Source organism: Aquarana catesbeiana, linkage group LG09 (assembly GCF_042186555.1).
Source record: "Aquarana catesbeiana isolate 2022-GZ linkage group LG09, ASM4218655v1, whole genome shotgun sequence".
Classification (NCBI taxonomy): domain Eukaryota; kingdom Metazoa; phylum Chordata; class Amphibia; order Anura; family Ranidae; genus Aquarana; species Aquarana catesbeiana.
The window spans coordinates 213,898,011-213,915,141 of NC_133332.1; the positions used below are offsets into that span (position 1 = coordinate 213,898,011).

Sequence of the window (17,131 nt, forward strand, 5' to 3'; positions counted from 1 at the left end):
ACGACTAGAGCAAAGTTCTGGAGACTAAAAAAAAGGCTACTACAGACCCCTATAGTGCTGACAGACATTACAAAAGAACTGAAACAATATTTCCAAACCAACGACATTGCCAATTGTGACCAAGGGATACTATGGGAAGCACACAAGTCCGTAATTAGGGGGGGTCCTGATCAAGCATGTGGCTATGATCAAATGAGAACAGGAAAAACAACTATTGCTACTTCTACATAAGATACATGAATTAGAAACTAAACACAAGAGCAACCCAATACCCTCACTAGAAACAGAATTGTTGACTCTCCGCAGACAAACAGTAGATATATTACAATACAAAGCTAAAGCGGCATTACAATTCTGTAGGAAACTTTCCTACGAATCAGGTAACAAGTGCGGGAAACTACTGGCCAAAGCAGTTAGACAACAGAGACTACACGCATACATACCCCAAATCATTTCACCCTCGGGACATAAGTGCCCACCTAAATTGCCAGTGAATTTCAGGCCTACTATTCCTCCCTATACAACCTCCCGAAGCAGCGTACTAGTGACACTGAAATAAGAGACTATCTCACCTTATCAGACATTCCTAAACTCTCAGAGGAAACAGGGGCAGCATTGGAGGAACCCATCACGTTGATGGAACTACAATGCTCCATCAAAGGAATGAAACCAGGTAAAGCACCAGGCCCAGACGTGTTTACCCTTCAATACTACCAAACCCTCTTACCAGTACTAGGCCCCTACATGATCAAACTATTCAACAATCTTATAGAGGGAGGCCACCTACAAAGAGATACCTTACGAGCCCACATCTCCCTCATACCTAAAGAGGGAAAAGATCCAGCCCCATGCAGCAGCTACAGGCCTATATCTCTCCTGAATATAGATCTTAAACTCTTTACTAAAATACTGGCCAACAGACTATCTATCCCAGCATATGACAGACCTGATTCACTTGGACCAAGTAGGTTTCGTTCCCTCAAGAAAAGCTAGGGATAATACCACCAAGGTACTGAATTTAATACACAGGGCCTCAGTGACCAAAACACCATGCATTTTTCTCAGCACAGATGCTGAAAAAGCATTTGACCGGGTGAGTTGGGAATTTATGTCCTCTGTTCTTAAACACATCGGACTCGGTAAGAATATGCTACATTGGATCTCCAATATTTACTCTATACCGACGGCCCAGGTCAAAGCTAACGAAGTCCTCTCTGACCCCTTCACCATCTCCAATGGTACCAGACAGGGCTGTCCCTTGTCACCCCTTCTCTTCACCCCAATACTAGAACCCTTCCTATGTGCAATACGCTGCAACCCGGATATATCGGGAATCAATATAGATCAGGCACAATACAAGATCTCTGCGTATGCAGATGATCTTTTATTTTCACTTACTATCCCCGTTGTGTCCCTCCCAAACCTAATTAAAGAATTTAAGAGATATGGGAACATATCTAATCTAAAAATTAACTTTGACAAATCCACAGCTATGGGCATTAACATGACATTTGTCAACCTGACTCCCCTGAAAACGAAATTTAAATTCAAATGGTCAGACAGCCATCTTATCTACCTAGGAACAAGTACCCCCAGCGACCTGACACGCACATTTAAACTCAATTTCCCCCCCACTGTTAACAAAAGCAAGAGGGCTGCTCGAGGAGTGGAACAAGGGACTCCACTCCTGGTTCAGCAGATGCAACCTTACCAAAATGTGCATTCTCCCGAAATTTCTTTACCTGTTCCAAGCACTGCCAATCAAGATCCTACCTCTATACTATAAACAAATACACTCAATGTTTACCCGATTTTTATGGTCACATTCGAAAACCACGACTACGCATACGATACCTGATGCTACCGAAACATTATGGAGGACTGGCCCTTCCTGACATAAAAAACTCTTACCAAGCGGTACACCTAGGGAGAATTATTGACTGGAACAGACATGAACAAACCAGATTATGGACGCAAGTTGAGTGTCCCACTAAAGGGAGCGATCAGGTGCCATGACCGACTACCTTCAGACATGACAACACATCTTATCATAGGTGTCACGTTACACGTGGGCTCCATAATGATAAATAATGATAAATACAACCTCCCTGACATCAAGACATTCCCCACTACTCCCAATTCTAGGCAATCCGGCGTTTACGCCTGGACTAGACCGATCAGAGTGTGAGACACTTTTGACAGCAGGTAAGGACTATGCTTTACATTACGTAGACGGGGATCAATGGACATAGATCCAATCACTAATGAGCGATACTGGGGGCTTCCAGCTCTCATTCTGGAAGGCAATCCGATTACATCACTTCATTCACTAGATACCAGACCCGGTGAAATTCAAACGCGACCTGACAACATTTGAGAACTACTGTAGAGACGAGGTAATATTACCCCAAGTACTCTCAAAAACATATACCCTGCTTAACACCCCATCGGAACAACCAGATTTGGTGTTCCTGCAAAAATGGGAAAGTGACCTACAGCATACTTTCACTAACGTACAAAAACAAAACATTATCAGATTCTCTCTAAAATTGTCCATCTGCACAAGAATACAAGAGACGAACTATAAGATTCTAACAAGGTGGTATTATACACCTCAGTTACTACACAGATTCTTCCCTACCACAACAGATAAATACTCCTCCATATCTTCTGGTCCTGCCCACTACTACAACACTTTTGGACAACAATAGAGACAGTCGTACAAAAATTTTCAGATCACACAATTCAGAAAGACCCAGCGTTCTTCCTGCTGCACGCCACCACAATCCTGGCGCAGTCGTACAAGAAATCTATTGTGCGACACTTACTCAATGCCGCAAAATCTTGTATTCCAGCTAAATGGAAACAAAACACACCCCCATCCATTGGATTTTGGCTGCGTAAAGTAGAAGACATTAAAAAACTAGAGGATCTAGTGCTCACAGCACAACACAAACAGGAAAAACACTAAAGCCTGGAAGTTATGGAGTTATGGAACATGTTTATATTCTCTGATGAAGGGCAGACCTTACTAAACTCTTAAAGGACACACCGAAACTGACCAACTAAAAAAGTGACACCATTACTACACCCATCACCCCCATCTTGAATACCCCCCCACCCCTCTTCTCTTTTCATCTGCTTTCTTTACCTTTTACTCCCTGAACTGCGGGTTCTATCTCCAGATATTTGGATACTTTCCTTCCTCTCCAGTTTTGCTATTGTGGTCGGGACACAGATAACTCGACTAAGTTCACCTGGCAGTTCAGTAACTAAGGCAACATCATACACATAAGTATATAAGATCAGGAATGGTTAATGTCAAATTATATGAATATAATACGGTTGTGCACGTCTGTTATGACATTTTATGCGGTCCACATTGTAGATGGAAATTAGGCCTTCTCTTGAAGACCAATATGTATGTTTCATTGCTTATTATGGCCACAGTTGTACTGTACCCTTTCTGTACCCCCTTTCTTTGAAAATTCAATAAAAAAATTTATATTTGAAAAGAAAAAGAAACTTTACGATCTCCTTGGCAACGAGTACTCTTTGACGATTGCAGGAGATCAGGCGAAAAGCGTCTTCAGATTCTGGCAGAGACCTTCCTTGGTGTCACGTCATTACAAAGTCCTAATCTCAGTTTGTGTTCTTGTCTTTTATTTGGAAAGTTTTAAGAAGCCAATCCCATTTGGGCATATCCTTCTCTGCCCCATTACACTGATGTCAAAAATAGCAAAAACTCAAGTTAAAGCTATAGTTGACCAGAACACCTGTATAAATCATGGTAGCAGAGAGGGTATCTTGTGTAAGCACTCCAGGACATCTGTTGAACAAATGTCCCACTACCAGAAAACCTAAAGAAACACAGCAAATGTTTTAGTGTGAGACTGGGATAGTCACAAGCATATATATATAAATATACATATTATATACTCCATGTATACTCCATGTATATTATATACATAAAAAAAAACCCATCAGATGCAATACAGCCCCCCCCCCCCCCAGTGCCCACAGCTTATAAATCTTTTTACACTAAATTACTGCCACTCTATACCTTTTTGGATGATCTGTATAACACGGTCAGTGATAAACTGCACAGTTTGTCCAGTGCTGAGTGTTCAGGTAGGAGGAGATTTCCACTACAGCCTGTATACACGCCCACATGTGTGATGTCAATATCATGTGACCTGGCTGCTCAGAACAAGTAAATGTTCTCTCCAGCATAAAAGACACAACTGAGCATGTGCAGGACAGCTACCCTGCCTGTGTTAGCTGGTCTTCCCCAGATAGACAGTTCAGGAGGGGAAGTATCTGTTCAGAAAGGATAAAACAGTCTTTTTACACAATGCAGAGGATTAACCCCTTAAGTTCCACGGTGAGTATAACAAGCATGCTATGCTGCATATACACACTGATTTTACTGTTGTGGGTTTAGTAACACTTTAAACCTAAACTCATTGCCTAGGATCCCATATTCCCCCCATGTAGCCCTCTTTTAGGGGTGGTATGAGAAAATGCCCCCCCCCAAACAGGATATTACGTTAACCCTGTAGGTAAATAATAGAACCAGAATGTTTTCTAAGTGGAAGAGTGGGTTTGCTAATACAGTTGGCAGTGCCTCCACCCTGGACAGGGCCTATGTGAACAAAGGGTATTCCCTTCCTGGGAAATTAACCAATAATTTTATCAAAGTAATTGGAAGCAGAAGAACTACTGCAACCACCATATAACATTAGCTATAAGCATATTGATGCCCACCGGTACATAGAAATAATACAAGCTGTATATAAGAAGAGATTGATAACAGTACACACATATGATGTACAAACAGATATTATCACAAAGGGCCTGATAAAAGGATTTGTGTGTATATACCTGGGTATATATAGTTTTTATATAGAGATACCTCTCAAATTCCAGTTGCAGGGGCCTCTTTGTGGGGTCTGTCTTTGTTTCGGAGACCTGAAGACAAGATCAGCATTCACGGAGGTATCCTCCAAATGTTGTCCAACTAGCCTGGAATGGGACATCTCACTGGCAGGAACTTTGGTGTGGCTCTGAAACTCAGAATCAGCCTATCTACTCTGCACTTTAGTCTCCCCTTAGAAGTGTATAATAGTATCTACTGGTACAAGATTTAGTAGCATGCACAGGAAATGTGGCTGAGTCCCTTCTCTCTCCCCACTTCCTCCTTCTAGGGCAGTGATGGCGAACCTTGGCACCCCAGATGTTTTGGAACTACATTTGCCATGATGCTCATGCACTATACAGTGTAGTGGGAAAATTATATTAAAGGATGAGGCGTTAGTGATGTTCAGTGAATCAAAAATGCAAATACAAATAGCAAGCTAAAAGTCCATATATGATAAATCCCAACACCAAATTGTGATGCTCAAAATCTGATTCCTAGTTCTTCACCACAAGTGTGCAAGAGATGGGTGGCCACTCACCAGAGAATTATGACCCCTTTTTACAGGAAGGTCAAACAGCGCTTCTGGAATACCAATTGCTTCCATTGACACTCTACAGTGTAGTTGAGCATCATGGGAATTGTAGTTCCAAAACATCTAAGGTGCCAAGGTTCACCATCACTGTTCTAGGCTTTCAAAGCCAACGAACCAGGGGCAGGAAGTGCATACATGATATATTGTATTTACAAATTCAGACAGTAGAGGACAATAGATATCTACATATGCAACAGGTTGAATGTGACTTGACCTCAGTGTACACTTCTAAGAGATGCTATTAAACAATTTCAGTAAGCAGGAGGATGCCAGAAAATCTGAGTCCTCCCATAATATCAGAGTCCCCCCATCACATCGGAGGCCCCCCTTTCCATCAGAGTCCTCCCTATATGTCAAAGAACCACCTTTACATCAGAGTCCCCATCGCCAAATGTTCCCATCAAATCAGAGCCCCCCCCCCTTATCAAAGAGCCACCCAGTCACACATTACCTTCTTCACAACAGAGACCTATCTCTTAGCTCCAGCAGCGACCACAGAGGGCAGGGGGTCTGGAGGAGTCAGACTTCTGTCCTTTACGGAATGCTAGGGGTGGTCCTGCATGCCTCCTGCCCTGGGTCAGTGTTAGGTGTTGCTGTGGTGTAGGAGCATGGCAGGCTAGCCCACAATTCCATAATAATAATAGATGCTATGCTTACTGCCCTAGAACGTCATTGGCTATTATGGTGCTGAGGTCAGCCCACCCACACCATGGAAACTCATGACTCTGGTACAGGGAAAACTGGGTGCCATTCTCATGGTACCCAGGGGAACCCAAACGACACCCCTGTTGAACTACCGGTGTAGACTACTAATCTCCCAAAATCCCCTTGTAATGGAGATGAACAAAGGTAGAGGTGTTTGAGGTCCTAGCTGTGTTACCATGGCTCCCTCCATTCATGCATTGCAGAAATTAGTGTAGACATGAAGGGACGTGAAGCGTGTTATTTACAGGATTACCAAGTGAAAATAAAGAAAACAAAGGCAGCCACCACATCTAAAGGCAGTTAAGCTGCAATATATTACATTTTTAATTTGGGGTTTGGATATGGTTTATAACTTACGGCATTTTTGCAAGAAACAACGTGTCTTTTCTTTTCCCCTCACTTCTTGTTATGGTGGCAGTCAGTGGTGGCTGGTCCACAAGCGGTGCAGGGACACAGTGCCCCCCCCCCCCCCCCCCCAAGTTACAAAAGTTAGTTTGTATAATCATAGAATGATTTATTTTTAAATAACTGATAATATGACTAACATTTTTTAACATCTTAAAATTAAAAAATGTTACTCATACTATAATGTATTTAAAAATCAATCATGTACTCATGCAGCTGTGCCTAATGGGTTTCTATTAGGTCCATCATTTTTGTACAAACATGGTGATTAGAGCCTTAGGCTCTAATTGGCTTGTTTTAGGATGTCCTTGGGGTGCAGAGCACTGCACCCCGAACCCTCCCACTTATGATTTTAGCAAATCAATATTTGCCATTGCGTCACTTCCAGTTTTCAGATTCTCGTACTGGCAGGAGGCTGAAGATTTGGAACCCGGAAAGAAGACCAGGTTAACATGGAAGCCGTGGAGGAGAGCAGTATCAGGGGAGCTGTGACCGTGGTGAGTGCGGACCTGGAGGGGTTTGTTTGCGCCACCCCAAAAATGTATAGCACCAGCCACCACTGGTGACAATCATAACATTTTGGATTTCCTGCTACTTTATGTTCCTGTGACAGTAGTCACTGATTAGGAGGGTAAAAGTTAGCTGTAAGCAGAAGTCGGAATATGCAGAATATACTTTGTTACACAAATATCTGTTTTAGAATACATTTGAAAATATTAACATATTTATCCATAAATGTTATTCACATTTCTTTTACGTAAGCTTTCCCACCATCTGTAACTATTTTTCTTCTTATCTAACTAAAATATACAAATTTTCCAGTTCAGATGAGTATTAACTTTTGTCTTCTCAGGTATTGTTGTGCCATGGCGCTGGCTGGCGATAGTGGGTGAAATACCTGTAATTACCATGCTCATCCTCATGTGCTTCATGCCAGACTCCCCACGATTCCTCATTGCTAAAAGGAAAACAGATAGAGCCCTTAAGGCTCTAGAGTGGCTCCGAGGGCCAAATACAGCATACAGAGATGAGTTCAAGAGAATTGAGGACAGCCTCATGAATAAGGTATTGCAGGTCAAAAGGCAACACACTGACACTTGGGGAACCCAAAGCAAAATCATCCTGACATTTGATGGCCCCGCAACAGTGATACCCTGACAAATGAGATCCAAGAACAGTGACATACTGACACTTAGGAGGCCCAAACCAATGACACACTGACACTTACGCATCCAAAAACAATGATACACTGACACATGGGAGTTCCAAAACCATGTTATACTGACATTTGGGAGCCTAGAACAATGGCACACTTACATGTAGATGTCCAGAACAATAATACACTGGTGAAAGGGATCCAGAACAATTACACAATAGGGAAGGAGTGTCCCAGAACTATGACAAACTGATTCTTGGGGACCAACATGACTACATTGACATACTGACAAATCAGTGTCCCCAGAATAATGATAATCTGACACTGGGTATGCCAAAGCAACAACACGCTAACAATTTAGGATCCCGAAACTATGACAGTGACACATGGGGTTCCCCGAAAAATAACACAGTAACCCTTTGAGGGGTCCCCAGGACAATGACACAGTAACACTTGGGATCTTCAGAGCAGTGCCACTTAGGGTCTCAAAACAGTGTTACACTGACACTTGGGGGTCCTGGAACAATGACACACTGACATTTAGGGACTCTCAGAACAGTGAGATATTGACACTTGAGGGTGATAAAACAACAACACACTGCCACTAGGGACCTAGAACAATGACACAACAGTTTGGGAGGGGTTCCAGAAAATTACAAACTGATTTTTTGGCAGAAGGTTAATCAGCATTAATGGTGTCACATCTTCTTTCAGAACAGTTCATTAACGTGCCGCGAGCTGTCCGAGCGGCACTACTACAAACCCATCCTTATTGCTGTCCTCATGAGGTTCTTACAACAGATGTCTGGAATCAACCCAATATTGACATACCTGGAGCCCATCTTCAACAAGACCAAAGTCATTCTGGTGAGGAACGATAGGGCTGTGGTATCTTCAGAATGTATTGTACAATGCATTGGAACTGGAGCCCAGGGTTGGGCTTTAAAGCGGAGTCCCACCTAAAAATGGAACTTCCACTTTTCCGTTTCCTCCCCCTCCGGTGTCACATTTGACACCTTTCGGGGGGGGGGGGGGGAGCAGATACCTGTCTAGTACAGGTATTTTGCTCCCACTTCCGAGCATAGATACCCGAGCCACCCGTGGGTATCTACCCCACTCCCCCCCCCCCCCCGCTGTCTTCTGGGAGACACACGTGATAGGGTAAATGGAATAGCCATTTATTTATCAAACATTTAGTTATGATTAAGAAAACATGTATTCTGATTAAACAGCTATACTGGATACAACTATGTTAGTCATATAATATAACAGCTGTTTTTGGTTGTGGTCAAATGCCATTCACACCTTCATCTGTGGAAAGGTTTATCTCTGATTTCCCACAGAGATTGGGAAGTGACATGTCTATGTTAATTGACCATCTGTTTAGCAATGTAAATGACCAACAATTTAATCAGGACTTCAAAGAGACTTACAAGGTAGCCCCCAGCTATGTATAGAGTATAAAGGGAAGTTCGGCTCCCAGCCTCAGTCAGAACAATTATATTGAATGTATGCCATGTACCAAGTTGTTCTCCATGTGGTTAGCTACATGCTTGTATATTAAATACATCATCTTCAATAACATTGACTGCTGAAGCCGACAGCAGGGACCAGTGGGATAGCGCAGCACGAGTCGCGCATGCGCAGTAGGGAACCAGGAAGTGAAGCCGCAAGGCTTCACTTCCTGATTCCCTTACCGAGGATGGCGGCGGCAGTACCCGACAGCCGAGGGATAGATCGGCTTTGGTGCCAACATCGCGGGCACCCTGGACAGGTAAGTGTCCTTATTTTAAAAGTCAGCAGCTGCAGTATTTGTAGCTGCTGACTTAAAAAAAAAATCGGCAGAACTCCGCTTTAAGTAAGTTTGTACTGAGGGGTAAACTGGCCACAATTGCTGGCCTTTTGGAGAATGCTAGTTGTGGAGTTGTCTCATAATTTTTGAGACACCACCCCAGAACAATTATGCAGACCAGGAAAGTCAAGAGTAAATACAGGACTCCGCATCACTCACCATCACAGGAGTCATCTCTCAAATGCTGAGCTCAGAGCTCAAATGGAAAGTGCATGTGAGGAGGTTTAAATCGCTCCTGTGATGGTGGAGAACAGTAACAGGTGGGCGTGTCATAGCAACATCCTAGCAACGAGACGGGCATATGCAATCTCTGGGAGTTTTCCAGTAGGCTTTATGAGGTATGCAAATTGTCTACACCTATAGCAAGAGCATTATTCAACTTTGGTCAAAGCTGCACGGTTTATTTCTATCTACAGACGCCCCTCATCTGCATAGGCAGTTTTTTGGTAAAGGTGAACTAATCCTCAAAGTTTTTATTTCAGGCTAAGACCTGCTAATGTACAACTTGTGGATGAAGATGTTCATACACAGGAGATAAAATTAACTTTTCTCCATATTTACCTGGCAATTAGAGGGGTGAAACATAAAAGTAAAAGCTCTTTTTGCAGAAAGGATTGGGAACCTTTTCACCTACCCTATATTGACCCAGAGTTACTGGGTTATTATCTCCAGCCCCTAAACATTGTGCATTATCAGTGAATTCGTGATAACACTATCACCTACTGTGTGACAGCACAATAATAAACCATATCTACAGAGATAATGCTGTCAGCTCCATAGTTATGTAGTTACAAATTCGAAATAAACAATCTTGACTATGAACTTCAACCATGTATAGCCTCCAGTGGTTTTATTGCAAAGGAAAGCAAAACAAAACTTTGGACAATATTATCCGGTAGTTATGAGGGGGCAATTTCTGCCTCTAAAAAGTAGGTTTCATTCCCTGGATTAAAATCTCAGAATAATTCAGTATTATAAAAAAAATAAAGTTTTCCTGCAGTGCAAGAAAGAAGGTAATTAAGTGTTATTAAACATTTTACAAACAAACCAAGTCAACATTTTTGACTTCTTTATCCATTCCAACATCATTATTTAGTTATGACTTTATTCAAGCCAGGTTTCTGTTATACCCACTGCATCAAATCTTTGTCATCAGGAATTTCAATTAATGTATTTATTTTTTAATTTTTATTTTTTTCAATACTTCACCCAGCTAACATACATTTTATATTTTCCCAAACAAAAATTCTAATAATCTCCTTTTTGTTCCTTTCTACTCTTCCCTTACTATAGTTACAGTATTAGTTGTTCATTCATTTTACACTTACAGTATTGTCAATGAGGAGTATTCAAGAATCTAATTTATACACTAAAAACCTTTTTCAAGATCTTGTATATTTTCCAGTTCAGCTATTCTGTGATCCTTATATAACCCAGATATCTTGTCACATAGTATTTGGGGTGGCTTGACTGATACGTTTCTCTTTTCCTCCTCTTTAGCCAGGAAATTATGATGCTGCACTTGTTGGACTGGTAAGACTGGTGTCAGTCCTGGTTTCTGCCATTGTTATGGATAAAGCTGGAAGGAAAATTCTGCTCTTTATCTCTGGTAAGTGTTTAATTGGGTATACAGAAGGTGTAGCAAATCAGAACTAGGTGTACTGTATTAGAAAACAATCCTGAAAAGGGGGGGGGGTATTTCAATGTGCAATTCACTTTCTGTATTAATTCACTGGAGGTTACCTCAGTCATTATTACCAAAACTTAGGCCCCATTCACACGAACGTTCCAATCGGGTCTGATCGGAACCTCCATTCTCCTCTATGGAGCGGCAGGTGTACATGGACATGTGTCTGTTTACAACTGCCTACATCCAATCGGATTTGCTAAAAACAGATGCATGGGGATCCAGTCCCCTTCCGTCCAGCGGATCGGATGGCAGCTGGTTGTAAATGGACAGGTGGTCCATTTACATCCGACCACCCTTAGAGGAGAGCGGGATGTGTCCACACTGCATAAGCAAAGCGGGCATTGACTTGTCACCTGCCTGCTCAGCGGGGATCAGATTAACTGCTGGGCAAGCGGATCGCAGGCAGAGTCCGCCCCATGTGAAAGAACCCTAATACATACTGATAAAGAAAAAAAGACTTGGAGCACAGTAAAGCTGTTCATAGATCAATCGAAATTCAGCCAGTTCAGTAGGGACTGGCCAAATTTTAATCCATGTATGGGCACTGTGGCTTTACAAAAGTCCATCTACTGATAGACTTCTGTACAACTGTACTGCTGGAAAATTTCCTTTTGATCAACACTGCAGGTTATAGCCCACAGCACTAATCTGTGTATTCAGATGGTGGGGAAGTCAAGTCTCCCTGTTAGAATACAATGGCACAGCAGGGAGGATTTTCCCATCCAGCTCAAATGTGTGGATGGGGGAATCTGGTCAGTTTTTTCATTCAGCCCGCTGGTTGAAAAAAAAAAAAAAACCAGACTCATCTATGGCTAGCTTAAATTAACATCAGACTACAGATTTAAGAGATAATAATTGTCTATTTTGACAATACAGTCAGTTCAGGATACAAATGTACTGTATCCTGTATTCACAGGATGATTATGCAGTGTCCTCTGGCCAGCTGAATATTGAATATACAAAAATAGAGAAAAATGTGAATCCCACTAGTAGAAAAATGTAGTATTCACCCTATAGATAAGGGGGTGTTGTCTAAATATAATATCTACAAACACCAACCTGAGTTAACTACAAGTTTATCACTAATGCTGCTGAAAAAAATACAAGCATATAAAACCCCTAAAAACCCCATGACCTCCTAAAATTCTCACCTAAAAACCCCATATGACCCAACTCTGACTGGGACCAAAAGACCACCCTCACAATAAGAATGGAAGAACAAGGGATGTGGAATGCAGTCCATTGTAGGGAGCTGGACTCACCATCCTCTAAGCAGCGCCTCCTTCCAAAACTCCCCCCAAACCTCGCCCTGACTGGGACCAAAAGAGCACCCTCGCTATAAAAATGGAAGAATGAAGGATGTAGAATGCAGTCCCCATAGGGAGCTGAGCCCACCCTCCCCTAAGCAGCGCCTCCCCCCAAAACACGGATGTAAGGGCCCTAAACCACCCAACCAAGGATCATGAGTTGCCCTCGTTCCTACTGGGTGCGGTACTCCACCTTAAAGCTACAATGGGCAAATTAAGCACTGCAAGGGACAATCCCAGCCGATTTGGCTGCTAAACTGATCCTTGGTTGGGTGGTTTAGGGTCCTTACATCTGTGATTTGGGGGGAGGCGCTGCTTAGGGGAGGGGGGGCTAAGCTTCCTATGGGGACTGCATTCCACATCCCTCATTCTTTTATTTTTTATTATGAGGGTGGTCTTTTGGTCCCAGTCAGGGCGGGGTCATATGGGGTTTTGAGGTGAGAATTTTAGGAGGTCACAGGGTTATTAGCTGTTCTATATGCTTGTATTTTTTCAGGAGCATTAAATTTGTAGTTAACGCAGGTTGGTGTTTGTAGATATTATATTTAGACAACACTCCCTTATCTATAGGGTGAATACTACATTTTTCTACTAGTGGGATTCACATTTTTCTCTATTTTTGTATATTTAGTATTCAGCTGGCCAGAGGACATTGCATAGTCATCCTGTGTATACAGGATACAGTACATTTGTACCCAGTCAGGGCTGGGTCATATGGGGTTTTTAGGTGTGAATTTTAGGAGGTCACAGTGTTATTAGGGGTTCTATATGCTTGTATTTTTTTCAGGAGCATTATTGCTCAATAAATTTGTAGTTAACTCAGGTTGGTGTGTAGTATCTTGTTGTTTTTTTCATTTGTCAGCTGAATATTCAGTTGGAAGAAGCACATTTTCTCCGCAGCTTTTATTCATCAGTGATAATATTGAAGCACAGGCAATCAACGTGTATTCTTGGCTGGAGCAATATCAATATCATTCCACAGCATGTGCGATTCTGATCTTCTGACCTCAATCTAATGTTTCTCATGTCTGGCACAATCATTTGCACGCAATGTGACAGATTGTGCTGGACAAGCACTAGTGATAAGTGAACTGGCTCACCAAACATATAGTGAATGTTTGCTACAAATTTCCAATTCACTCCAACAGTATAACCCCTTACCAGTTTTTTTGGCAGCCAGTGCCAGATTGTGCCAGCAAGTCTGCTACTCACCACTCCTGAGTGTCTTCTGTGGATAGGGCAATAAGAGAGCTCTTCTAAATAATTGCTATAAATGCTATTCGCCATCTCGTTTATTGAAACCATGCTTACTTAGGCTCCATGCACACTGGGCTTAAAAAAACTCCAGTTCCCTTGGCAGAAAAAAAGGCTCACATAGAGTGTTTTTTGTACAGAGTTTAGGCTAGTTTAGAAGTTTTTTTGTGTTTTTTTTCTGCCAGAAAGCTCCAGTCAGAAACGCAAAGCAGAAGGTTTTTTTTTCCTGCCTCTAAACATTAAGCTCAAAATATGCCTCTAATCGTCCTAATGTGCATGGACACATAGGATAACATTAGCTGCTTCTACAGGCAGAACACAGAACTCCTGTAGAAGCAGCGATTTTTTAAGCCATTGTGCACTATGGCGCAATGTTATCTGGAAGTGGATTGGTAATAGGTACAAATTGTATTGGTTCACATAAAAATCCATAGCAGATAATCTGTCATGCAGAGCAAATTGCAGGTTCAGGTTTACCAGTGGGTGCCATTGTCAGTGATAAGCACCAAAAGTGCCAGTTCTCCTACAGAGATTATATCCAATAAATGCGACCAAAAGCAAAAAAACTTTCACTTCTTAGAGAAAAAGAAAAAGAGATTGTCACCATATGTAACAGCTGAATGCGCTCAAACAACAGTTGTAACCACAGAAATAAACATATCAAGCCATGTAAAGGTAATACAGCTACAAATGTTTTCCTCATAATTCATCCCTCTCCTTTTATATCATTTAGGCTCTTTGATGATGGTCGCCTCCCTGGCAATGGGCCTCTATGTTCATTTCACAGTCGACGCAAAACACAATTCCACAACCTTCAATATGACACTGATTGGGCCTGGGCCTCACGTAGAACCAAACTATCTGACTGTTATCCCCCTTATATGCATCATGTTGTATGTTTTAGGTAGGTATAAATACAGTATCACTCATTATGTCATGTGCGTTGCATAGAAAGCATTCATAGTCTGTGTTTGTGACAATTTAATATTCACCATAATGTGATATGAATCCGTTTACTGCTGCACAGTACCACTTCTCTTGTTCTGTATGCCGGGTGAAATTCTTAGCATCTGCTCGTATTCTGTATGTATGAACAACAGCACTTTTCATGTTTTGTATGCGGGTTTTAATTTTTTTATTATTATTATTCTGTATGTATGAATTCTGCTAGGTACTATTTGTCTTGTTCTGTAGGCAAGGTATAGTTTTCTGTATCGGTTCTTATTTGAATGTGTGGAGCAGCACAGTAGCACTTCTCTTGTTCAGTATGCCAGACATAATTCTTAGTATCTGTGCTGGTTCTGTTATAGTAAAGAACTGAGTGCACTCTGTCTCCTCTTCAGGTTATGCCTTTGGCTGGGGTCCAGTCACCTGGCTCCTGATGTCTGAGATTCTGCCACTAAAAGCTCGAGGAGTGGCATCTGGTCTATGTGTGGTGGTCAGCTGGATGACCGGCTTTGTTCTTACTGAAGCTTTCCTCCCTGTCGTGGTAAGCACTTGAACATTGTCTTTTAATATGATAAAGGTGCTATAATTTACATACAGATTGTAATTGTTACCATTCTTCTAAACCAGTGGGGTCCAAACTGCGGCCCGGGCGGCCAGATGCAGCCCTTTGCTTGCTTCTATCCAGCCCTTGGGACACTATTCCTCCAACTGACATCAATGATGAGGCACCATTCCTCCCACTGACACCATTAATGGAGCACTCTTCTCCCACGGACATCATTGGTTGGGCACTATGCCTCCTACTAAGACCAATGATAGGTGACCATTCCTCCCACTGACACCATTAATGGGGCACTCTTCTCCCACTGACATCATCGATGGAGCACCATTCCTCCAAGACCAGGGGTCTTCAAACTACGGCCCTCCAGTTGTTCAGGAACTACAATTCCCATCATGCCTAGTCATGTCTGTGAATGTCAGAGCTTTACAATGCCTCATGGGACGAGTAGTTCTGCAACAGCTGGAGGGCCGTAGTTTGAGGATGCCTGTCCAAGACCAAGGATGGGGCACTATTCCTCCCACTGACACCATCAATGGGGGCACTATACCTCCTATTGATACCAACCATGGGGCACTAGTCCTCCTGATGAATCCAACAAAGAAGCACTATTCCTCCTATTAAAACCAATGATGGGAAACGATTTACTCCCACTGATGCCAGGTCATTTTCTACTCACACTGGCTACAGTCCAGCCCCCCTAAAGCCTGAAGGACAATAAACTGGCTCTTTGTTTAATAAGTTGAGAGACCCCAATTTAAAAGCTGGTGGATTTCCTCTCATCTGAAATATAAAAGTTGAACAAATTTCTTTATCTTTTCAGAGCGCCTTCCAGCTGGAGACCCCTTTCTTCTTCTTCACCTTCATTTGTATTTGCTGCCTCATCTTCACCTACTTTGCTGTGCCGGAAACCAAAGGGCGGACACTGGAGCAGATCGAATGCTACTTCCAATCAGGTCGACGTTCTTTCATGAGATAGTCAAGGAAGGCCTTCTAATGCTGAGGTGGAAAGACTGTTGTGAAATTTAACCAGTAGCTTGGAGCTACCAAAACTGGATGTGTGCCAAAGAGACAGGTTCAGAAAAACAATTCTAGGTCTTCAATGAGTCTGAACGTACACTAAAGGCACCTCTGAGACTAAAACTTAGATCCACCACTGTGGACTATATTTAAGGTGCAATGGTCAGTGTACTGGAGATTAAATTCAGATTTCACCACTGTGTTGCTTTGCGGTCATATTATGTGGGACAGTCTGATGTGTTTGTGGTACACAGGCACTGGATTAAGCGTATGATTCTGGAAATGAATTTCTGACACCCAAAAGTGCATCCAAAAAGCAAAATACACATGGATAAATAGCCATTTACTGTAAACAATGTATACATTGTAAATTAGTTACAAGACTTGTGTTTTTCTAAGTGTAGAATCATATTCACTTACATTTAAGTACTGTAATTAAAATAATTGAGATGTCAAATACATCTTTTTTTTAATCCTGTCTAAACTCTTTCCTCCTGCAGTAAAAGTTGCATGACCAACACTGCGTGTGGCTTCTGCCGAAGGGGAGGTGAGTTGCCGCTGAATGGCCAGGTCTGCATCTGCCTTGAACTCTCTTCCTATTAGCAGAGCTCACGTCACATTCACTGACTAAAGAGTGCATTAAGTGCTGAGTAATTTTTAGTCAAGTCAGAAGTTGACAGGTTCACTTTAACTCAAAGTAAAACTTCAGGACAGTGTGGCTA

At 42.2% G+C, this 17,131-nt stretch overlaps 1 protein-coding gene across 1 annotated transcript in view; it reads left to right on the forward strand.

Annotated features, from left to right (window-relative positions):
• SLC2A6 (solute carrier family 2 member 6) overlaps nucleotides 1–16,866 on the forward strand; it is a 38,716-nt gene extending 21,850 nt beyond the window's left edge. Inside the window, exons 5-10 of the mRNA XM_073599676.1 lie at nucleotides 7,477–7,688; nucleotides 8,494–8,646; nucleotides 11,132–11,240; nucleotides 14,616–14,786; nucleotides 15,226–15,371; nucleotides 16,213–16,866. Coding sequence (XP_073455777.1) covers nucleotides 7,477–7,688; nucleotides 8,494–8,646; nucleotides 11,132–11,240; nucleotides 14,616–14,786; nucleotides 15,226–15,371; nucleotides 16,213–16,368 — 947 coding nt within the window. The 3' untranslated portion in view covers nucleotides 16,369–16,866. The remainder of the gene's footprint in view (nucleotides 1–7,476; nucleotides 7,689–8,493; nucleotides 8,647–11,131; nucleotides 11,241–14,615; nucleotides 14,787–15,225; nucleotides 15,372–16,212) is intronic.
• The last annotated feature ends 265 nt before the right edge of the window (nucleotides 16,867–17,131 follow it).